The 26158-nt window shown below is 34.4% G+C and overlaps 1 protein-coding gene across 1 annotated transcript in view; it reads left to right on the forward strand.

Moving 5' to 3' along the window:
• The first annotated feature begins 298 nt into the window (after window positions 1-298).
• The window catches only part of LOC128552169 (protein mono-ADP-ribosyltransferase PARP14-like), a 54055-nt gene continuing 28195 nt past the window's right edge, over window positions 299-26158 (forward strand). The window contains exons 1-15 of the mRNA XM_053533192.1: window positions 299-392; window positions 782-903; window positions 2013-2061; window positions 8788-9021; window positions 9380-9643; window positions 10298-10579; window positions 11027-11272; window positions 12011-12265; window positions 13234-13482; window positions 14032-14301; window positions 21291-21539; window positions 21789-22049; window positions 23256-23486; window positions 23983-24225; window positions 24403-26127. Of these exons, the coding sequence (XP_053389167.1) occupies window positions 299-392; window positions 782-903; window positions 2013-2061; window positions 8788-9021; window positions 9380-9643; window positions 10298-10579; window positions 11027-11272; window positions 12011-12265; window positions 13234-13482; window positions 14032-14301; window positions 21291-21539; window positions 21789-22049; window positions 23256-23486; window positions 23983-24225; window positions 24403-26127 (4774 nt within the window). The remainder of the gene's footprint in view (window positions 393-781; window positions 904-2012; window positions 2062-8787; window positions 9022-9379; window positions 9644-10297; window positions 10580-11026; window positions 11273-12010; window positions 12266-13233; window positions 13483-14031; window positions 14302-21290; window positions 21540-21788; window positions 22050-23255; window positions 23487-23982; window positions 24226-24402; window positions 26128-26158) is intronic.

The raw sequence follows: 26158 nt of genomic DNA on the forward strand, positions 1-26158 counted from the left end.
TATGTTCATAGGTGGACTCTGTGGAGGAGAAATTAAAATCGCTGACTCGATATCGTTTGCCTTCACCGTTTTATGTTCGAACTCTGGTTCGGGGTACAGAGCTCATTCAACGGCAAAATACAGATCTATACGTTTCTTATGGAAGTTAAGTGGTTCTATTCAGGTGCTTGCCTTTGCCTAAAATATTGCACAGGGTGATATCTAGGGTCGTCTTCATCCGCAACAGTGGAAAAGGCTCTGTTTGAACTAAATGTTGCCAGTGTGTCTTTAAACCAAACAAAATATTTATGTCGCAAAAATGTGGGCTTATGACACAGACACTTACGGCCAGGAACCCCCTCCACCTGCCAAAATAACCAATATTTCTAGCATAATAACACGTACTAGCACAGGTAACAGTCATAAAAACATGGTAAATAGTGTATTTTTAAAACATGCTGGAAAGGTAACTAAACCCGTTTTTATGACTGTCACCTATGAAAGTACGTGTTGTAATGCTAAAAATATTGGCTAAATGCTAAATATTGGCTAATAGTTAGACGGGACGGAGGAGGGTGGGGATGTTCCTGACACCAAGTGTCTGCGGCTTATGATACTTAAGTAAACTTGTCAAAAAGTGCTATAAATAACAGATCTTGATTTATGAAATAAAAAGTACAATAAGGTCTACATACACTGAATGTATCGTTTAACATTAGCCTATACAGCGTTTAATGACGGTAATGCATTTTCAAATATATTAATATTCAGTTACTGGTATACCATTTTATTTTTGTTTCAGGTGTTGAACATTTATGTGACGAAATTCAGGAAGAAGAGGTAGTTATATGTGATGAAAGATATACCATAAATTACCACAAATGTGACCAGTCTTGTATTCCCGGAAACTGGTTCAAGGAAGAGGTAATGAAATTCTACCCGCACAATAAGTTCACACTGTATATAACAATGTGGTATTTAAGAAATAATTTATAGCAAAACAGTGCTTTATCACTTTTTATACACGATGGGCGGTTATACGTCGAGCGTAATAATTTCACGAGGGCCCAGCCCGAGTGAAATTATTTCGGACGACGTATAACCGCCCGAGTGTATAAATAGTGATAAAGCACTGTTTTGCTATAAATTATTTCGATTCTAATATGTTTTTTATTGTAAAATTTATATCAAATATTATGGAACTGTTTCTTCGCGCAAGCATGGCGCCAATAGTAGGTATTTGTTAAAACACGCCAGGACCGGAAACGGCAATACGTCTTGCGGCAGAATTCAGTTCGAGCGAAAATTATTGCGAATTATTCAGCAAAGCGAATAACTAATTCAGTATGTGTATAAATTGATCAAAACATTTGTGCAATGTGACATTTCGTTGAGAACATGTTATTAATTTAAGTAAAATATTCCTTGAAATTTGAAAGCGCTATTTCTCGATGCGTACATGGCGCTAAATATCACGTTGGCGTGACGTCAACATAACATCGTTGTGATTATTAAAGCATTGTTAGTCATATTAGAATGTCATATTCTTTCTGTTGTTCATAGAGTTGATATTTGGTTGCAGTAGTTAAATAATAAATGTATTGAAAAGTAGCTCAGTCGTGCAGTTATATGTAGGTCATAATACTTCCTACCAAGATGTCATAGGTTTGGATTCCACACGAGGCATATTTCCTTCACAGTAATCGACTGGTTTAATCATATTTTATTGCGTATTATTTACATTCATAACATTCATAACATTATATATCAACATCTGTACATGTACACATAAAAATAAGCAAACGGGCCTTATGTTCTTGCAACATTAGTAAACGGCTTTCCCAACGAACTGAGTTGGTCATCCTCCATATCTGATTCATGTGGGGAATTTGGCAAGTAATTAAGGAGTGTAAATTGAAGTAAAGGTCACTGCTTAGGTTAACTGATAATATATATAAAAAATATTGAAATGGTGTTAAATCCAACAGAAAACATTTTAATTAAATGCTACTTTTTATTCATTCTTGAATTAGGGGGCTGCCAGCATAAAATCACAGCAGGATGATGGACTACAGCAGTCAGGTATGGGAAATATTTGTTTAACATTATTAATATTACCAAAAATTCTGGTTAAAGTTTTACATGCAAGTTACTATCTCCAAAACTAATGCAGATATTGAATTGAAACTTCACATGTGTCTTCGGGTTATAAAACTAGTTGATAGCAGCAAGTCCCATAACTCTGACCTTCATTTTGGACAAATTATGCCCCCTTTTGGACTTAAACAATTCTGGTTAACGTTTTTCGTGCAAGTACATACAGCTATTTCTAAAAGGCATGTAGATTTGAAACTTATTTTTTCTTTTTCAAGATCAATTACCAACCTCACTGGGTCAAGTCCCATAACTCTGACATGTATTTTGAGCAAATTATGCCCCCTTTTGGACTTAGAAAATTCTGGTTAAAGTTTTACATGCAAGTTACTGGCAAGTTTTGGGCAAATTGGACTTAGAAAAATCTGGTTAGTTTTACATGAAAGAAAAATCTGGTTAAAGTTTTACATGCAAGTTACTATCTCCAAAACTAATGCAGATATTGAATTGAAACTTCACATGTGCCTTCGGGGTTATAAAACTAGTTGATAGCAGCAAGTCCCATAACTCTGATATGCATTTTGGTCAAATTATGTCCCTTTCTGAACTTAAAACTCTTTTGATATTTAACCTTTTGGATAATATTTTCCTGCTTCTGGGACAATATTTCGAATAATCGAGCTTCGCTGTCTTACGGACAGCTCTTGTTATTTGGCAGATCCCTTTTTTGTTCACTTACAATAAAAAAAGTTTGAATTACTTCCCTTTTATGTTACTATAAATAGCTTATTTTGAAACTTTTATTTTTGGCCGTAGGGAAAAACCGAGACCACTTTTCTGTGGTTCAACAAAGATGGTACCTCCGATTTTAAGGTATATTTTTATACATACCTGTACCTGGTAAAGATTTTTTTGTGGACTTAGAATTTTTTAAAAAATTTCTTCCCTTTGTTGTTCCTGTCCTTTGGGCTTCAACAGTCAAGATCTTTAAATTTTGCTGCCATCCTCAGATGTAACCCTTCAGGCGTATATTGCCCCGCTTGGCGGAGCTCTTGTTTATATTTGGCATGAATGTTAACCTCGGTGAGATGGAGTGGCTTGCCCAAATTCCAGTCTCAAAGTTGGAGGTCAAATGTCATGTCAGCTCCTGTACGGCCCATAACTATGCAATGTGGAATCTTGTTTATATTTTGCATGAATGTCAAATTCTAAGACGGAGTGTCCTGTGCAAAGCCCAGGTTACTATTTCAAAGGTCAAGGCCACAGTTAGAGATCAAAGGGAGGGCTCGACATGTTGCCCGTGGGCATCTAGTTCATAAAATGTGGTTGGCAATGTAGAGGTTATGTACAGTCATCCTATTTTGTGGCAAAAATAGTCAAGAAATTTGAGAAAAAGATAATGTTGTAAATAACGGAAAAATGATTTCACATGAAAACTGATTTGCAGTTTGTACAAATAATCCAGATTAGAAGTTGGCAATACCTAGTTGATAAGATGACTCGTCTCATGAAAAGTTGATTTTAAATACAAGTATAATAAATACAGCCCAGTCTGAAATTAAATATAACTCTGTCACATAAATTGTGTATCAAATTATAATTTGAAATATAAATTATTCTTTGAGATCACTTGTTTAAGTGTTTGCGGTAAATCAAGGGACGAAACTACTGTACGTAAACGGAACCGTGGTAGCAAAAATAGAGTTATCCCCCTCTTTAATTTAATTCAAGAAATGACTTATTTAAGTGATTGGTGAACTTTGAAGTGATCACTTATCTAAGTGATGTTGATCTATAAGTGAAAGGGAAACAAATCTTACAGCTAAACGAACGGGCAAAAAAATCACTGTGTTTAGTGATTTTTCTGATCACTGGTTTAAGTAACTCACCTGACTGATTACAAGAATGTATTTTCATTGTGTTTGTTCGCTTTAACGTCGAGCCGATTCAATAATAGTTCAAACGGCGACATTCCGGCTTTTAATTGTGGATTATTTTATCACGGGCTGGTACCTGGGTAGAACCACTGACCTTCCGTATGCTAGCTTGATGGCTTCCTTTCCTGAAGAATTATTCGCCCCGAGCGAGACTTAGGACTAAAACTCATCCAATGTCGTTCGTCACAAATAATGAGATAATGATTATCATACAAACGCGCTCACATTTAATCCGTTACCTCAGTCTTAAAGTGAATATATACTGAAGATATGTAGGATTTATATCTTTCCTGGTATACCAGAGGTATTTTGTGATTCATCTGGGAAATAGGTCGACCGTCTAGTTATTATCTATAACATGATACTTTCTTTGTATCCTGGTTTCTCATCAATGAGCGGTTAGCCGAAATCCTATGATGCATAAGATTTTATTTCTGTATTTTTAAATAAAATTGCCTTGAAACATTTTGTAATATTACCTGAATACATTGTCTAATCATCTTCAGGCTTTAAAAGCTGACATATCGTACTAATTATATAGAACTCATATCTCAGAAATGATTAAATAGAATTTGCTTACAAAGTTCTTGTTGAGCCCGCTTGCAGAAGGCTGTTCGGTTATGTGCGTTAATGAGTGCGTGTGCCCGTATTATTTTGTACGGAAAATAAGTTTGACATGCATGATCAATCTGTTTATATTTGGCATGAATGTTTATCTCAATGAAATAGAGTGTCATGCCCATATACTAAGTTCCTATCTTAAAGGTCAAGTTCACATTTCAAGGTCCAGAAGTCAAAGTTCATGTTAGATATTGTCCGGGCCATAACTTTGACATGCATAAAGAATCTTGTTTATATATGGCACGAATGTTTACCTCAGTTAAATGGAACGTCGCATATAACTCAATGTTTCTATCTAAGTCAATGTGACTATTAGCGGTTACAGTTCATTTTAGAGCTTGTCCGGGTCATAATTTGTAAGTATGGAGCAATCATTTTTTATCTGGCGTAAATGTTCACTTCTGTGAGACAAATCGTCGCGTGCAAATCCCAGGTCCCTATCTGAAAGGTCAGTACCACACTTAGGGGTCAATCGTGATATAAGATGTTAGGCAATAACTTTAACATTTTCATTTGGCAGTTCCCTTATTGTGGACTTACAATTGATTGTCTTTAAAGAATAACTTCCGTTTGTTTGTTTTTTTCTATAAAAAGCTTATTTTATAACTTTTTTTATTATTGGTCGTAAGAAAAACCACTTCTCTGTAGTACAACATGGATGATATATCAACTTTTAGCTGTATTTTTACCTCTTCCTGGTAAAAAGTATTTTTTCTGTGAATGATCGTTCCTGTTAAATGACATTACTTTAGGTCAAGATAGTTAAATTCAGGCGGTGTGTCAACTTATTATGGGCTCGTCTTTATTCGCCTTTTGGCTTCAACATTCTAGTTTTGCACAAAACCTTTTTCAGTGTATGCATAATTTTGCAAGGTATAGTTCTACTGTTGGCGTATTCAAAATGCAGTCATTATATATGCTTACTGTCATTTTTAAGGCCAAAAGCTGAACCTAAGTAAAAATACATTTACAACCCCTCTGGATAACAACATTAACTAACCGCCTCGATGACCTTGTGCTAGAGCATCGGTTTCGAGTACGGGAAGACATAGGTTATATCCTCGTCCAACATTTACCAAAGACACGAAAAATGGTACCAGTAGCTTGGCGCTCAGCTTTAAAAACGGGAAAAGTCTTCTCTTCTCCCTTACTCTCATGGCGATGAATTTCATCACAATTGAAGTGTTGATAGCGATTAATATGTATAAAGGTGACAGAATATGTTTCACAGCGACCTAAAATAAATCAGTATTAGTATTAACATCGTATTTTTACACGAGCAAATTAAAACTTACGGACATTACAACAAACTGTCAACAGTAAATAACCTGCTTGAAAACCGTTCAAGAATTGTTTTTTTAAATATAAGAATGCATTCAAAACATGATTATGACACAAACTTGTCATGTACGAGGGATGTTCGAAATGAATTGCTTATTTCTATCTGGAGACTTCAAATTTCAAGTTAGCCCAAAAGGGCTCATTTCATGCCCTCGAAGTACTCCCCGTGGCTAGAAATGCAAAGTTTCAGCCGATGTATCCACTTCTTGAAGGCGTCACGGTACGCTGATTTGGGCACAGTATTAAGGTACTGATGAATGGCAGATCCAAGTGCCTGTCGGGACTGGTATTTCCGCCCAGCAAGGAATGATTTCAATTTTGGAAACAAAAAGAAATCACATGGGGCAAGGTCTGGGGAATACGGGGGGTGAGGCAAAACAGTTACTTTTTCTTTCTTCAAAAACGCCGTAACTATTGCGGAGGTATGAGCGGGGGCATTGTCATGTAGAAGACGGACATGTTTAAAACCAGTTGCAGGGCGTCGTTTCTGATAATACTTTTTCAGTTTCTTCAGTACTATGTCTTTGTAGTACTTTCCGGTGATGCTTTTGCCCTTTTTCACCGGCACTTTTATTGCGACTCCTTCACCAGAGAAGAAGATTGCATACAAAACCTTCTTTGCACTCAAAGAACGTTTGGCAATTATTGGGCGTTTGCTGTGTTTATTTGCCCAGATCTTATTGCTAACCTTTCTGAAGGGCTCAAAATAATGGACCCAGGTTTCATCACCTGTGACGACATTGGCAAACTGCTTTTTGTCATATTTTGGAAACACTTGAAGCAGCTTTTTGGCCACTTTAACCCGTTGCCTCTTTTGCTCATCAGTCAACAGATGTGGCACCCATCTAGCAGAAATCTTTCTGACTTTCAAATGCTTCTTCAAAATAAGGTGAACCGTTGATAGTGATATGCCTACCTTTCGTGCAATATCACGAACTGTAAATCTGGCATCTCCTTCAATGATTTCCTTTATTTTGGAAACGATTTCTTTACGAGATGCAGATTTTGGTCTACCTGATTTCGGTGCATTTTTGATGGACTCTACACCAGACTCAAATTTCTTTTTCCACCGCCGAACTGTGTCATAAGACACACAAGAAGGTCCATAAGCAGTAGAAAGTTCAGTCATCAGCTGCTTCAAAGAACAACCAAGTTTTGAGCGAGCTTTGATGTAAGCCCGTATTTCATCTTTCTTGTCGACGCTTCTACCAACCATTTTTCCTACAGTGGTCAATGATTGCGTGTATTCAAATGGCAAATTTTATGTCTTACACTTAGTCTAACATGTACATTTATACACCGTTGTGTAGGTATTGAATAACCCTATACAGGTAGGTATTGGTTTTTATCGTGCCCCACGTGGATATCGAGCTAGAGGACAATAAGCAATTCATATCGAACACTCCTCGTACTTTCAACAAAATGACTTATATTGCCCAAAGGACTTCGGACACTATCATATGCTTCTAGCCTACATTTTGAAGGCAAAATTCCCATTAGGTATTTAAACAATACCCAAATCGTTTCGAGTCAATGATAAACCAATGTATTAGTTAATTTATTATAGCAGAAACTGATTTGTATCTGTTCCTATCAAGATGTTTTTCTTATTTTATCTGGGCCAGGGTATATTTTCTTGAAAAAATAAAATGTTTAATTTCACATAGGCCTATTCTGCCGCAAAGAACAGTCTTCAATTCAGTTTTCACAGAAGGAAGAACATGAAGTGATGAATGCCTGTGACATTTGGTGTCTAAAAGAAATAAATATAAACGCAGAGAAGAAGATGAAAAAATAAAGAAATGAAAATTATATAAGAAATACAAAAATAATAAAAACAAAATGGAAAACAAATTACATCCTCATTGCTAGTGGCGTGCACGTCGCTAGGTGTGTGTGTTTTGTGCATGCAGAAGATTACCTGGTGTGTTGCAAGTATGTTAAAGCACATATTTGTCAATCTACTGAATCAACTGCAACAAACAACCAGGATAAGCCAATGAAAATTTAACCCAAGAAATAATAATGAATTCACAGTATTTGCTTCTTTCACTACTTTACATGTATAACATGCCTATGTGTACCCTTTCAAACATTTGTATAGTATTTGAGTTATAAACAGGTGTAAAATATGTGACTATCAATTTATCAAAAATGAATATGAAAAGTATTGGTTACTTCACATTTGGGAACACCCTGTAGTTATATTTTTTGTTTAAAAGTACTGTTCCACCCCTTGCATCATCACAATAGTCACAGAAAATGTGTATAATTAGTATCTACATATGCTGGCCAAATATGGTTTTGATGCACGGGTGGGAACAATGTTGTATAAAGCAAAACACTTTTTATATCTATATAACAGGGTACGTAATTCTATTTAGAACAAAAATCACTGTTCTATGAAATAAATATTGAAAATTTGACATTAAGAAATAATCTCAAATATGTATTTTGATGGCATATGTAATTAAATACTTATTTCTTAGCAGTTTATTTTTTACTCTTGGAGTAGGCAAATTCATATAGAAAGTGTCCGAAGTCCTTAAATGTCATTTGTTAAATGTAACATGATAAATAAGATATTTTTGTTTTAACTGTTACAGGTGAATACATAGCTTTGTTGTTATTCTTAGAACTAAGTAAACAAGGAAATACCTATTTTCAGAATTTAATAGTGATAAATAAACTCTTGGGTATGTTGAGAAATGCGTCAAACTCGAAATGCTTCTGTAAGTATTTAATTATAAAATGTGATTTTTATCCTGTTTTATGATTGGTGTTCCACTGAAAACAATATTTTCAAAATATATAGGTGCTTCTTGGGGGCCCAATTTATTTACAAATACATTTGAAGAAGAAGCTCCTGATAATCCACTACAAAGTCATGCGGCAGGTAAACTTAAGTTGTTCAACCTACCAGAAGATACAGATGAAGACTATCTAGAAATGTATTTTGAGGAAAAGTTTGGCAGTGATACAAAGATCATATCAATAGAATTTATTGAAAATGGCATGGCAGCCATAATAGAATTTGAAAAGCAAGAAGGTATGTTTTATGTAGAACTGCATGATAGAAATGTTCAATATCTTTGTGCGAAATGTCACGCGTAATGAAACGAATGTAAAATACTCAATTTAACATCTTGGTTATGCTTATTTTTCTTTTCAGAAAAATTAAAGAATATGCTAGACTGTTTTAGAATTTTCAGTCTCTGTCGTATACTTTTGCTACATTTCTTTATTTCAATCAATATACTTTGTAAGTGAAAGTGCTAACAAAAAAGCTAGTCAATGGTTCTTTTAATTTAATTCTCTATCAGATGAAACAGCTAGGAAAAATACATTAACTGCGTATAAATGTGACAGATACAAACATTGTTATAACATTTATTAATTTATTTCAGTGAATGAGATGTTAATAAAAAGGCAACCAATTGATATGGAAGGTCAAAAGGTTTATGTCGAATTGTTTGAAACACAGCAGCCGATACAGGATGAACCAAAAACAATAGAAGTGACATCAGAACCTGGTGTTATCACAGAGAAAAGTATAAAGATAATAAAAATGTACTTTAGCAACAATTTGCGTTCCGGTGGAGGCAAAATAGACGAATGCTCATTGTCAGAAGAAACTGAGACCATCACAATCACTTTTGAATCGGCAGACAGTATGTTAATTAGTAATTACCGATAGTAATTATTGTAAATATTTGAATAAATTAGTCTGCGAAATTGTTAATTAACATTATTTAACGACTTTTATTATTGACAAAAAAACTACGTGCGTACTTGTTGTTTAACACAGTTAGCGAGATAAAATGTATGCATAGAACACGCATAACACAAGTGTTCGTATTTCATGGCATTTTTTAAACATCGTTAAGCAAGCATATGTTTACAGGTTTTCGTTTTAGGTGTACTGTGTAATTTAATATATATGAAAATACTTCATGAAAGCTGCATTTGATTTTTAACTTTTTATCTTAAACATTTTCACTTGGCATAAATATCTTCGATTGTTCCTCATAATGCTCTAATATTCAATATATATCAATTTAAATTCAATGCCGTTGAGTTAGGAAACATGTTGACATTTAATTTTATGTAGCGTTAAATCAGGGACTGCAATGTTGTTACAAAATGTTGTGTTTCCCATTTAAGAAAAACGATAGTTATGTAGCACACCCTCAGCAAACCAGAAACAAACTAGTGAATTTAAAAGCTATTGTAAGTGCGAAAAGCTCTTAAAAACGTTAAATGTTTCCTGAGATTTATGAATTGACTTTGTCAAGTTATGCTTTTACAAGAAGCTATATTTTCAGCGGCCAAAGCGGTGGCGGCAAGAAAAGATCATAAATACAAAGATAAACCACTCAATATAGTTCTGCTGGATGCCGCCTTGCTCAGAAAAAGGGAAGAAGCCGACGCTGAACGAGAAAAATCAAAGTCTATTATCATTACAAATTTACCGCATGGAGTTGATGAATCGACACTAGAACTGGTTTTTGAAGATGCTGAAACTTTTGGAGAGGGATTCCATGTTGTAAACGTTGAGATAGATCCAGACGCGAACACAGCTATTGTACAATTTGAAAATTCTGAAGGTTTCTTTTCTATCTTGTTTTAGTCATTGAAAACGTAACCATGAAAATTCTTCATTTTTTTGTATACTTAGTGTATCCCTTTCTTTTTTCTGTTTGAATATGGACAGTTTGGGAAGGAACTGAAAATGGCTAAAATCCATATCACTTTCCTGCTTTACCGAAATCAGTCAATTTATGCACAATCTATGCCTTTGACTCATATTATTACCGCACTGGTACACAATATGATTTAATGTTAGAACTATGATAGACATTAAACTGTAAGCGTGATGAAGGTCGATGACGCCATTATTAAACTTTTTAGTGTGTTGAAGAAACAACTATCTGTAATTAATTTCATCTTCATTGATGGCAACATTAATGTTATTTAGAATTGCTTACGTATCGAAAGATTTAAGAACATAAAAATGCAAATTCTTTTCAAAGATATGACTTTACTGTTTCCAGCTGTAGAAACAATCGTGCAGAAAAAAGAAGTAGACATTGAAGGGCAGAAAGTAAATATCGAAGTAAAACAAGATCACATTCAAGAAGAACCTTGTACTGTAGTAGTGAGAGGACCACACGATTGTATAAAGGAGAAAACACTAAAGATGTATTTTAGCAACAAGAGACGCTCAGGGGGTGAAAATGTCACTGAATGTCGTCTAGTTGAGCCTGGTTTAGCTGAAATTACATTTGAATCGAGCAAAAGTAATTACCTTATTGAGAAAAACTTTCATTATATAGTAGAGGTTCAAAGGAATTATTATCACAGCGTTGTTATCTCATTAATGAAAGCTTGAAGAACCTAAATAGAACCATTTTCCCAAAGCAAAAGCTTATGGAAGCGACATCATTACAGCTACTCAATCGTTTCTATTCTTTTAGGTCTCGTTCAAAATTATTCTGTTGTTAAAGTGAATAACATTCTTTCAAGATTTCAATTTACGTTAAAAAACAATAATACAGTGCCTTATGTCTAAAGAAGTCTTAAGATCCAGGTCATTTAATGGCATAAAAACTAATTCGTTGCTATAAATCAGCTGAATAACTTATTTTACAAGATGCGGGCACTTAGATTACCTTTATCCTTACATCTGAATTTGTGTGGTTAATCAAATAGAGTTATCAAACATCATAGGATTAAGCATGTAGTTTTATTTGGAATTTAACCCCTCCACCAATTGATGATCCAACCATACTTTATTTTAATATATGTTCTTAATGATGATGTCCTGTTGTATCCTTACCCCCGTCATCCCACAATGATATGAAAAATGTTTTAGCCCTTCAGTGTCAACATGTAAAATATGATCTACAGCGGTAGAAATTGGGGATTCAGTGTCCTATGGACACACAACTAGTTTGATACTGGTTTAAGAGGTTAATAAAACATTTCTGATATGATATATGATACAAATAACGTTATCATTTACTTTTCCCTTTTAGTTGCTAAACAGGTAGCAGAAAAGGATGATCACAAATTGAAGTCACAGCCCATTGAGGTTGCTCTTAAATCACCGAAAGTACTCGAAACCACTTCTCCGGTCAAGTCGAATAAGCTACTGATATCAGGCGTGAATGCAGCAGTAAGAGAAATGCTTGCCTTGCACTTGGAAGATATGTTTAAAGATGTGCATGTCATCGGCGAATGTCCAGGGGAAGAAGACTCAACAGTTATACTAGAGCTTGATGAACCAAACAGTAAGTCTTTCGTGTACAAACTGAAAATTCCAAGATACTAAAATGTCATTATTGTTTTGAGTTGTTTCAGTAGAGAAAAAATGCACTATTGTGGTTGTACTTTCAGGTTTAACTACAACAGTTTTAGGCAGTTGTGCCCAAACAGATTTTCTCGCCAGCCTGTTTATATGCATAAAATGGTAGATAGTTCGCATTTGCCCCGAAAGTCTGAAACCAATCTCACATTGCTTCCTTTTTAAGGAATTCTGGAAAAAATCATCATAGCGGCTTGAACTCATTGCTGATATTTTTTGGTTCTTTTGTGATTATGGAGATCATTTTGTGTATATCTTTACAGACTTCCGCTTCAGACGGTGCTTGGGGGTAGGGGAGGCTAATGCACATAACCTCTCATAAACATATCAATTCAAACAAAGTCTTTATTATTTTGCTTGATTGCATTCAATAAATTTCGAAGATCTTTTTAGTTTTTATTTTACTATCTCATAAGCAGTCTTTATTTCACTATCACACTAGCAGTCTTTATGTGTTGTGTCGGTGTTTAAACTCAGCTGGTCTTGGACTGTTTTATTATTATTTTTGTCCTTGGGAACAATAAGTCCATTCAATGTACAGTGTCTGTATAAAATTATCCAAGTGAATGGATATGATGCATATTTCATTACTTCTCGGTAAAGTAGATTATTAGTTTGTTTTGATGTGTTTTGTGTTTCTAGTGGAATACTCGGGCTTTATTTGAAATAACTTGTTTCATCTTGTGTTATTATATCATTTCTCGCATCTGGATTATTCAAGGATGGTATGTGAGATTGAAACATATGTGTATTTCCTTCCTCAGAATCTGTAAAGTTATGTACTGTAGTTGAAGAAAGAAGTGCATCGATGCCCTTTATTGGCCTATTTCACATGACCGTAAAATTGGCGTACGATAGCCTTATCATATCTTTATTAAGTATTCATACTTTCAGGCGCCCAAACCATTTTGAAAAGTCAGCCTATCAAAATAGACGGACACATTTTAGACGTGAAGATACATGGAGATGAACCGGTCCGACTGTGCACAATACAAGTTCAAGGACTTCCCAATATTGACAGGCAGTTAGATGCGGTGACTTTATACTTTAAAAACAGTACTCGGTCTGGGGGAGGGCCTGTTGTTAAATGCACATCTGACAAGGACAAAAATGTTGCTTACGTTACATTTGAAACAGAAGAAGGTATCATTAGCTTTTAAAAGAGAGAATTCAAAAGTACAATGGGTAGATAGTTTGTGAAGTCGGATTATCTTATCCAAAAACAACAGACTTTGTTATTTAATCTTAACTTGAGCCTGACGTCATATACCTATATTTATATAAAGTCACTGCTGAATCATATCATGTTCGTTTGTAAGAGGTTTTGCAGAAGTCTAATGGCTCCCATACACGCGTCATTACGACATTTTATTATAATAATGTGACTATATTTTATAACTTGTGTTACTATATATAATGGATAGCGGTTAAATGTCCAGGTTGGTGTCTCATGGGTAAAATGTAAATACCAAGTATATGCTATCATAGAATGATATTCAGGCTTTTATATGTTTACGGATCTTGTTAGAACTAACAAATAATATTTTAACAGTGAGTAAAATAAAACAGGATTTCGGATGCGTAATAAATAAATCTCGAGTGCGTATGTTTTATGTCTTACATGATTTTTTATATAAGTTACATAAGTGCACGCAGGTTTTTCAAACAATTACATGAATGTATTTGTTTTAGTTGCACAACGTGTTGTCGATAGGCCTGAGCATTACCTAAAAGGTCAACTGCTTGATGTGTCGCTGTACAAGCCGACAAAGAACAGTGGAAATGCGTGTAAAGATTCAGCTTCAAGAAAAATTCTAATTACTGGGCTACCAAGTTCAGTTGACAAGGAATTTGTGGAACTTTATTTCGAGGACTTTGAAAGTACATGTGAAATGCAAGTTGAAAGTGTTGATATAAATCCCGATGATGCTACAGCAGTAGTACAGTTTCGTGACCAAGCAGGTAAGCTTTACTTTGAAGATTGTAAAGTGATTGTTTCAAATTAAAATACAAATTTCTTGTATTCAAAACTTGCTGTAGTTAAAAATAAGTTACTACATATTCTTAGATATTAAAATATATTTCTTAATTCAAAAGTTTATTTATAAACTAACTTAAAAACACATTTTATGCCCTTTGATATTTTGGCAATATCATTCATATTACCTACAGGAGTTCTGCGAATATTCTAAGATCTTTAGAAATATACGAATAATACAAATTTTGTTATTATATCATCTTATTCACTTTGTACCTGAATTCAAAAAGTCACGAAAATAAAAATAAAAATCTAGAATTTAAAACAAGGCAAACTTATCCTGCCAAGTGTTAGACACACAATTAAATTTCGTTTTTTTTTTAATATTCTCTTTACACTGCCTCGTCTATCCAGTATAACATAGGAAGAATTTAAGGTTAGCATTCTCCAAACCAGTTCTAGTACAGAGGTTACTAACCGTTCCAAAGCAGTTCCTGTTAGTAGTAGAGGGACGGTTTGTTTGTTAACAAATGAAGGCTATCTTGGCTTGGATGGCCTACTTTCTATTTATAGTAACTCTTTTGCATATAAGAAATGAAGACAGGACCAGGCGGACATGTTTTGAATTCTGTTTTAGAATGACATCAAATGTTTTATTTAAGAATGACATCAAAGACTTAGTTTTAGATTGTTCTATTTATAGAAAATGTCACCCTGAAGTATACAGAGCTGACATGTATACCGATCTAAAAGGTCAGGTGCTCAGCCCTAGACGAAAAGGTAACATGAAGAAGAAAAAACAACAACAAAACAACAAGATATTACAGGGAAATCAAATAAAACTATACATTAATTATATTTAATTAACAATATCTAATCATACAGATTTATCCATGATCTAAATGAATAAATAATACGACCTATATTGGTAAACAATGAACAAGTTAATATGAGTTTAAAACAAAATATTTAATTTTTATAACATTCTAATTAAAACAAGAAACAGTAAGCATTACAAAGAACATTTACGTGTTTAAAAGAAGCGATTAAGTTAACTGAAAACAAATTAATTTTTGTTTTCTTCTAGGCGTCACATGAAAATATGACTCCAGTGATGCTAGTCCTGAATGCGCATGCTCAACTCTATTTGTAGAAAACATCACGCGTGCGTCACTCGTGATCGTCTATTTTTAATTTCACCATTCATATGTACTGTAACACACTATCCAAGAAAGAGGTCTTTGTTCTTTTGAAATTGAATGGTTCTTTGTATTGAACAATAATTGAAAAGATTTTTTGCTTATTTAAAACTATTGACCATAAAGTATGGACGCACAGTACTAGCGGAACTATTTGGACAATAGATGAAAAGAATCCTTTGTCTCATTGGAATTCAATGGTCCGTTATATCATGACCTAGAGCTGAAAATTTTTGGACAAAAGATAAAAAAGATTTCTTGTCCCATTGAAAATGAAAGGTCCTTTATTATTTTTTTAAGTCAAAATTTTGAGACAAACATCGTTGGAAGGTGTCGTCACGTAGATTCTAAACATATTTACTTCTACATGCTATCTCTTACCGGTTCAGAAATGTTAAAGTTTGCAAATGGTAGTACACATTAGTGATGTCATCATTTGGCGCTAAATTCAAAGTTGACAACTTAAATTTAAATTTTGAAAATGCGTTATCTTCCTTATTTGTACGATTTTGATGATCTTGGATTTTCAGTCAAAAGCGCTTGACAAGACCGAACAATTTGTAGCATTTAAACGGAAAAAACACGTTTACCCGCCCCGGGTAATTGCTTGCCAATCCTGATTAAAGGAACCTGCTGGTCCTTGAAGACTTGATGACTGAAGGTAAATGCGAACAAATAATTGCTGATCTCTTTACAAAAGACAGTCACTACAGGAACATATCTGTTATAAATCTCACCCAAAGTGTGCTCCCTCAAGGTACAACCTGTAGATATATTGCTTTGAATACGCAGTATCTGGTGCTCTTTGATAACCCTATCGAAAGACATCATCTAGCCACATTAGCAAGGAGAATTTATCCTTCGTCCAGTAACAACATCTTTAAGAAACGGTTTGAACAAGCGACATCAAGACCGCATTGATAGCTGGTAATAGATCTAAAATCGAACACACCAGAACAGCACCGTTTACGCGATAACATATTTGAGTTAGACAATCCAAAAAAAAAGAAGAGAGAGAAAACCAACAGATGGAGAATATAAACCAAAAAACTATTTCAGTAGCAAATGAAATTTATCTGACGAACATGATAATAATAAAATGGATGGTGATGATGATGATGATTCATTAGAAAACTGGACTAAAATTTATGAAAAAAAAACCCTATACAGAAACGATCTTTGTTTATGGGACCTCCTGGTAAACGTAGAAAAGTTGAGCTTAAAGAAGAGCGATCACGTCGTGGGATATGGGATAAGCGTTTTCATGAACCTCTCAGACAATCTATACAATCTATTTAGGAACAATTTAAAAAAACTAAGTTAACACAACAATACAAAAGAAAAAAAACTCTGCTTTGAAGAAGCTTACCGTCTCACTGATAATGACGAATTGCCTCAGATAAGAAAGAAACTCACACAAAATCATGCCCGATTTCTTATTGATTTTTTATGAGCTACAAGAAGATCTTACTCAGCAGTAGATTCTACAGTCAGCTAAGAAACTTAGGCGTCAACACGACATGTCTGTCAAAGAATCTATTCGAGAAGCCATTGCACTTGGAAAAGACCTATTGTGGTCCGATCATGAAGGCAAAGAAGAGTATCCAATGAAGAATAATAAAGACAATGATGATGATCAAAAATCGGGTGATGATGAATGAACGTTGTAAGAAGGATCGCCGTGCTGTTACTTTCACAACGCCAAATTGGGTTCCAGTGAAGTGTACAATTATAAACAGCAAAAATGGGTACCGCATATCTCGGACCCAGAAAAGTGGTATCAACATTTCAAAGACTTGAGGGACGGGTACGTACGCCCTTATCATAAGGGTCGTTACTCTGTGGGTAGTGGTGCACTTCTCACAACAATGGCAGAGTTAAAAGAGGAACATGACAGGGAAGCAACAAAACAAGAACAAAAAGGTGAAGAACTTCCCGTAGTTAAATTAGTGACACCCGTAGCTCAAGCGGTCGATATTGCTAGGTCGGAAATAAGACGGTCACAAAATCATAGCTATATGAAGCAATATAGGAATGAAATGGACAAAACTATGACCTTTGATTTGGATAGCCAATGACGTAAGAAATATCGCGAAGGCATGACACAAGATACTATTGACTGGAATACATTTAGATTTTAAAATGAATAACTACAAACTTGAGGGGATGCTAAAATAGTACCAATATGTGCTGCGGATCAAATTAAGATTGGTAGAGGACAATACGTCATTTCAAATACAGATTCGAGCCAAGGATCCGGAAAAGATAGGGTGAGCTTTTATTTTTACTAGACGACCCGACGAATTTTTCGATTCACTGGATAACAGTCCTGAGCACTACAAAGTTCATTTTGATCAAGTGTTAAAGAAGCCTTATTAGATGAACTTCTATCAGGTACAAAAACAAGGAAGAATATCCAACATGGAAAGCCACGTTCCAAATACGCAGCCTCCCAAAAGACACACACACACACACACACACACACACACAAAATAAACACACAAGGACAAAAAAAAGACACAGGTCCAGACACATGGGGGCTGTATTGCGTATATTACATTATGAACCGATTCTCTGGACAAAAAATGAAGGACATTTTAAAGCGACTTGATGTGCAATGCAAGAAGTTGAATGACTTTATTATGTCTTATTTTAATGGATACATGTAGTTTGTAGCAGTAATACGAGTTTGCGCAATAAAATATGTTAATAGAAATATGGCTTTGTTATTTATATCCCATGAATTTGAATTTAATCTTATAAAAACGTAAACTGCAGCGTTGATAGGGGTACTGGTGGTGATGGTTGCAGTAACACGTAACGCCTTCTGTCATAGTCAAATTGACTTTTGACTTATATCCATAAGTGACCAATCAGAATATTTAATATTTAACACAATCTATTATATTGACCAATCAGATCATTGCTTTTACCCTATCTATTATGCTTTACCTTGTGAATCCATTCACTGCCATTTTAGACATCGAAGTATAAGGATCAGATAAGCTTACTTTGATGCATTGTACGCATGACAGACCACGCATTCATTTAATGTAAACAAGTCAACAGATCCCGTCGAACCAATTCGTAGGATACCAAACACGGCTACCTTCAGTTGAGCTTTAAGGGAGAAAAGTTGTATTTTACGCATGAGTGATTTCACTTTCGGTGTGACACCGTGAGCTGATAGACGTTGTCAAACCATTCCGTAAGATACCAAACACAAGTATATTCAGAAAAGCCATAAAGAAAAAATCACCATTTCACGCATGAGTGATTCCATTTCCATTTAATTGCTACCAATTGTTTGGTCTCGTCAACGCTTTTGTTTGACATCAATAAGAAAGCCATTGCATTTTCAAAATGTAAGTCGTCAGTCTTGAATTTAGCGCCAAATGATGGCGTCACAAATGTGTTATAACATTTTCAAACTTTAATATCTCTGAAACTGTAAGAGATGGCCTGTAGCACAATATAACAAAATGTATGTTTGGACTCTACGGGACAAGACTAGACTAGAAAGAATTTGAAATTTTGATTTAAAACCCTTTAAAAGGCCATAACTCGAAAACGATTTTGAAAATCGAACCGAAAACTCCATATTTATTTTAAAGGTTATGATTCATTCTAGCGATTGAGTGTAAAGTTTTCAATGGTTGCCACAGAGCTAAAGACGGTTTTCTAGGGTTTAACTAATCTAGGGACATTACATTAGCATGAAACATACAGCTGCATCGTAAAAATAACAATACTCTGATCATTTTGATATACAGTACACGCAAAAGTGAAAAATAATGGTAAAACATATATAGAATCAGTAAATGGGTTCTCAAATCACTTTATAACAAATGTCTTTTCAATTTCAATGGAACAAAGAATTCTTTCATCTTTAGCCGAAAAAGTTCAGCTATAGGTCATGATATAAAGAACCATTGAATTTGAATGGGACAAAGTATTTTTTTCATCTATTGTCCAAAATACTTCCGGTATTGTTTACACAAAGCGGCGCCCATACTTTTTGGTCAATAGTTTTGAATAGACAAATAATCTATTCATTAATTTTTCAAAAGACCATTCAATTTGAATAGAACAAAGCTTCTTTGTTGGGTATAGTGCTGTACATGTGAATAATGGAATTTAAAAATAGACGATCACGAGTGGCGCCTACGTGATGTTGTCACAAAAAAAGTTAAACATGTGCATTCAGGACTAGTCAACATATCAGTGGGGTCACTTTGTCACTGGACGCCAAGGAGGAAACATCGTCAGCAAAAAGTTATTTTTTTCAGTTAACTTTTCTTGTTTTAAAGACGTATCTATCATACGCAATGCTTAAAGTTTTTGTTTTAATTACAAATGTTATAAATATTTTGTTTAACTATTATTAACTTGTTCTTTTGTTTATTAATATAGTTCGCTTTGTTATAAAATGTATTTATTCATTTAGGTCATTGATAAATCTATTAGCTATTGTTAATTAAATATTATTAATATATAATTTCATTTGATTTCCCTGTAATATCTTGTTTTTTATGTTCATGTTATCTTCCCGTCTAGGGCTGAGCACCTGACCCTTAACGTGCGCGACCGCGCCCTGGATTGGTATACGAGTCAGCTCCGGTTACTTCATGGATACATTTTCTGTAAATAGATCATTCTAAAATTAACTTCTGATGTCATTCTTAAAATAAACATTTCATGTCATTCTAAATTTGAATTCAAAATGTCCGCCACGCATGCGTACTTACTTTATTTCTTATATGCAAATGAGTTACTATAAATAGTAACTAGGTCATCCAAGATGGCGTCCATTTGTTAACACACAAATCGTCCCATATACTACCCCCATTATTTCATTTTGTTCCTGTTCGTACTGTTTTCTATGTTATGTATGTTGTCTTGTATGCTGGTGAAGAATCTTCCCTTACTCCCATTTATCGGCCCCCTTTTTATCTTACCCCCATTCCTTCCCCCAATCTTTATATCGTTTCCTGGTATGGTCCGATTTTATATGTATGTTTATGTCTGTTCGTTGCGTCAGTGCTTTTATCTTTGCATTCATTTTTGTTTATGTACACATATCCTCAGTCCATATTCTGACCCCTATTTCCACGTGAAATGTTGTATACCTGGCAGCATTCTTTGAATGTGGCCTTTCCTGCTGGACTTTTTTATTTGGTATTTGAAGAACTCCGTTTGCTATATCTATTCACTTCAGTTTCTACGGCCCATGTTTTAATGTGTGTAGCTGTGGTTGTTTTTCCTGCGCTCATTGCTTCAAACAAGCCTAATTTTACCTTTTATTTTGATAATTGACGAATACTAGTATCAGTAAAAATTCAAGACCTGACCCTCTGTATCTCTAAAATGACATTTCATGTTTAATAAAATAGCAAACTATGAAACTAGATTGTTATTTTGTGTGTGTGTTTGTGTTTGTGTGTGTGCGTGTGTGTGTGTGTGTTTTCTAAATGGGTAGAGGACTTAACTTGAATGAAATGAAATAATTGCATTACTTGATGTTATTAAAACTGAAATATGTTATTAAATATATAAAAAAAAAATATTTTTAAACATGTGAGATATTTCATATCTGTACTGTTACTAATATGTGAAAGGTATTGCCAAAAATAGAAGGGAATTACAAAGTTCGATAAGTATTTTATGTAATCACGTGCCATTAACGAATAATTAATGATTTTAATAATAAATATAACAAATATTTATTTCACCATGCTGATTATGTAGTGTTAATTCCAATTTTAAATATACAGCTGTGGATTTCATTCTACGAAGTAAGACTTTACAAATGAAAGGGCGAACAATCACAATTCAAGTTTATGAAGAGGAGAAAGAGGATTTCTGCACAATAGAAGTACATGGACCGTCCGACATAGAACATGAATTGGACAAATTACTACTTTATTTCAAAATTAAGAAACGTTCTGGTGGCGGTGTGATTGTAAATAGTTCTGTTGACACTGGGAAGAATGTTGCATATATAACTTTTAAGGACCAGGAAGGTTGGTTTCTATTTTTATTTACATCCATAATGTATGCAGTGGTGTTTATATTTCAACACTGTTATAAGACTGTGGTAATGTGTTCTGTTGTGGCATCATAAAATAAATGCTTATTGGAAAGTTCAATTTATTTCTTTTTCAAACGTCACCTAGATACGGATCAGATTGTATTATAAATATGAGACAAAATTAACACTATGCCTATTACAGATTTCGCAATAACCAAGTACTATTCATTCATGATTTCAGTCGCAGAGAGAGTAGTAGCAAAAAACCACAGTAAACAAGGATTAGAAGTAATGCTTGTGACAACCCGATCAGCAGGTGATGTCTCTACGGATGAAAATGTCAGTACGGTGAAAGTTAGAGGTGTTCAAAAGACAGTAACAAAGGAAACTCTTACATACTATTTTGAAAATGAAAAACGATCTGGGGGAGGCCCAATTGAATCGATATGGAGTGACGACGAAGATGAAAACGTTGTGTTTATCACATTTTCAAAGCCTGAAGGTAAAAAGATTAACTTTTAGAAATTGTGATTTATATGCATAAGTACATTTATATTTAAAAGAACTAGCCGAAAGCAACATCTACAGGCGAGGTGTATGTTCTCCTTGACGATTTGATAAAAGACATTGTGTCTGAAATCATTAGTCCTCCTCCACTGATTCATGTGGGGAAGTTAGCACTTACTTGCGGGGAACAGGTTTGTATAATATATATATTATTTTGAGGTACTTGTTTTTTATCATTTGATGCTAAAGCATAATGATTTGGTACAATTTTATAAATAAAATTTAACACATTGAGGTTTCTCAAAACGATATTAATTCGAATTTGATACAACGCTTGTTTCATAATTGATAGGATTATCTGGTATGATATATTTGGCATGGTACACGACATCGGTACACTTTAGGCAGTTGCAGTTATACAGATATAGTTTCAGAAATGGTTCTTGAAAGAATGCTAGAAAGAATGTCTTTAAATCATCGTGAATTTAATTTCCTTGTAATTGATCACAAAATAAGTAGATAAATAGAGTTAGGCATTCGACTGTTTGCACACGTAAGTGATTTTTAAGAATGTATATATATGTATATATATCCATCCAGCTTCCTACAAAAGGTTGGCTGTTTACTATATGCCAATCCGCACTAGGAATCTTCGACCACTATTTAAGCTGGAAAGTCTCCATAAGTCATAAACACTTTCAATTTAATTTAACCAATTATGTAAACGGGACTGTTACGATAAGGAAAATAGTAATACAATATTCCTTAAATTGTATTGTATCAACTTTTGCTACATATTGATTAATAGAATTTACCCGCGACTGTTATGACGACAGTAATCTGGAAATATTAAAGACTTTTTGGGAAAATGATCCCATCATTATGGAAACCTATTCAAAGACAACTCGATTCTACGCGACGCCCATTTCAAGTACATTGATGTTGATAAAAAGATTAGTGGGAGCTCCGAAGCATAAAAGCCAATCAAGCATAATAGTACAAGGCAGGCTCGGTTTGACTGAAATTAGAAAAGGTAATAAAATCGACAGCACCCCTCACGCCCTCTAGCACCGACTTGACATTACATTTGTTGTAATATATATTTAATGGACTCTACAAGTAACTGTTATACAAACAACTATAATAATTAAAGCTGATTTGCGGAAAGTATACTCTGTAATTTGGTTTATTTTATTTTCAGATGCAAGAAAAGTTGTTGACAGAAAGCATGACATTCAGAAATGTTCGTTACAAGCTAGCCTGTACCTTCCTCCGCCATGTTATGATAATAAAGTACTGATCAAAGGTCTACAAAGTACTAAAGATGCTTTATTCCTATTCTTGGAAGCAACTGCGAACGCAGAGCCTATAAGTATTGATTATCATGAAGATGAAGAGACTACAGTTTTAGTGACAATGAAAAATACTACGGGTAATATTTTATATGGAATAGATAGTCATTAAGCTGATAACTTTAGCATAAAATGCTGTCTTCAAAAGTGACGAAATGTCATTAATGAAAACTTGCACATTTCATTAAATAACAAAGCTGATATAGTTTTAAGAGGTACTTGTCGCTTCGTACTGTTTTGCAATTTATATTTTTTCCACACTGTATAGTTTCGATGAAAATCAACCAGGTATCTAGACAAAATTATATCCAAACGAAAACCACATTTTATTCAAATAGTTTTCATTTCAATTTGTTTGCTTAGGCTTATTTGTGTCCTTGCTAGTCTGCTTTATATAGTTGAACACTATTTTTAAATTAATGAATTTCAAAACTATAATGAACCCGAGTTTTTATCGCTGTTAATGTGCCATTGTTAGAGTATATGTATTTCGGTGTAAACTATTTCTTGTGTTACTGTAAGTTTTTTCAAGTAAAGCTGTAATGCTACTTCAGTGTATTTATTTATTGTTAACAGATTTTGAAAAACTTGAAAAGGCCTGTAAGGAAAGAACTTTAGAAGGAGCAAGACTTAAAGTTTCAAAGGTACAAATATCCAACTGCATTTTCGTCTCCAATCTTGCACCAGTGGTTACAAAAGACACAATACAGTACTACTTTGAGAACAAAAAGAAATCTGGAGGTGGTGATGTCGAAAAAGTTGTGATGAATGAAGATGAGGTTGAGCGTACATGCTTGGTGTACTTTGAAGATTACAAAGGTTAAATCATAATTATATATAACTGTCATTTTGGTTTCTTTATACAAATATATTCCTTGAATCGTTTGTCTGCCTGATTTTCTGTCATACTTGACGCGTTAATTCGTGTTTTTAAGTGCACTTAGTTTATATATACATGTTTCATATATCTTTATTGTATAATCTATTTTATTTCAGTAATTGACAGAATTCTTGATAAAAAACACAATCTCGGTGACAAAGAGTTAAATGTTAAATGTTTCCAAACAGCACTAGGACGCCCAGAAGGGGAGGCGGTAGAAAAGACATTTCAAGTACCACTGGCTTTTGAGATAAAGGACGCCGATGTTCATAAATTCAAGTTTGTAGATAATTCCCCCGAACATCGTAAAAGTTTTGAGCAAGAGCTACTTAAACATTACACGAAAGTCAAATGGCCGACGGATACCAAAACACAAATGCATGTACAGCTTCACTGTACGCTTACTAAAGATATAAAAGGGTGCTTCAAAATTGCTAAAAGTTGGGAGAAACAAGCTAAGTCTGTGTTTCAAAAACTTATGGATGCAATTGTACTCTATCGTATTGACGTTTTGCAAGACATTAAACCAAAGGTGATGGACTACCTAAAAAGCATTCATATAAGCGAACCAACCAATGTAGCTATTGTCATTGAAAACGAGCAAAAGGTTATTGTTATTGTTGGCAAACAAGCTATTGCTGACGATCTAAAGGTAAAAATAGAGGACACAATCAAGAAAATAATAGATGATGCTGAAAAAGAGAGGCAGAAAGTTACAGAAGTATTTACAAATATAAAGCCGATTGAGACAAAAATGATGGCTTTCGAAAAGCTCCCAGAGTCTTTGGAAAAAGAGTTCGGGGACATAAAAGTACAAATCGTAGTCGAGAAAAACGAAATACATCTTCAAGGTTTGATAAGTAGCGTCCGAAACGCAAAACTCGTTATCTATGACAGGAAGAGCAAGTTTGAAATACAACGTATTGATAATATCTCTAAACTCGTACTCTCATTATTGCGATTAGGAAATACAAGTTCGTCGCTACAGAAAAAACTTCAATCGAGTGGGATTCCAGCAGTCTGGGAAATTTACGCGAATGGAATCGCAGTATGCTGTAGTAAACCAGGCTTTTGTGAGAAAGCCTTAGAAGTGATACGTACATTTTTCCATGAGGATACTATATCGATTGAAAGAGGCACTGTCCCAGATTTAGAAACGGACAAATGGAGAAATAAAGTTGAAGAAATTCATGCAATGCATCCAGGTAAAGTACAAATAGCTCTTAGCGATGATTTGACTGAAATACATGTGTGTGGGACGGCTGATACTGAAAAGTCCGTTATAGAAGAAGTACAGGGCTTTTTGCGGTCCAACACAATCGTAACCAAGAACGTATCCAACTCAAGAGAAGCTAATCGTTTCCTAGAAAAAAATTGTGAAACGGAAATAGACGACATTTCTAGAAAGCTTCAACAATATTATGTGAAGATTAAAATTCTTGATCAGTACAGGGGCTTTGAAATTCGAGGTCTACAAAAGGGCGTTCAAGAAGCAAACATCCAACTTCAGAAACTGTTGAACAGAATTCAGCAAAAAAAGCATACAGTTGCAAAACCAGGAATTGCAGAACATGTAAGGTCACCCAAAGGAAAAGACAGCATTCACACAATTGAAACGACATTGTCATGCGTAATCGTCGTAGAAGGAGATGAAGCTTACAAGCAAATGGCCGATAAAGCACAAGGAACCAAAATACATGCAAGCTGTAACGTATTTCAAGGGACGACAATATATGTCTGGCAAGGAGACATGACAGAACTTGATGTAGGTGTACTTGTTAACCCGTCAGACAAGAACTTGGGGTTTTCCGGTGGACTTGGAAAGGCTATTATTTCAAAAGGTATATTCTTAAACATATGACATATTTATTT

The sequence above is a fragment of the Mercenaria mercenaria genome, unplaced genomic scaffold (assembly GCF_021730395.1).
Source record: "Mercenaria mercenaria strain notata unplaced genomic scaffold, MADL_Memer_1 contig_2103, whole genome shotgun sequence".
Lineage (NCBI taxonomy): Eukaryota > Metazoa > Mollusca > Bivalvia > Venerida > Veneridae > Mercenaria > Mercenaria mercenaria.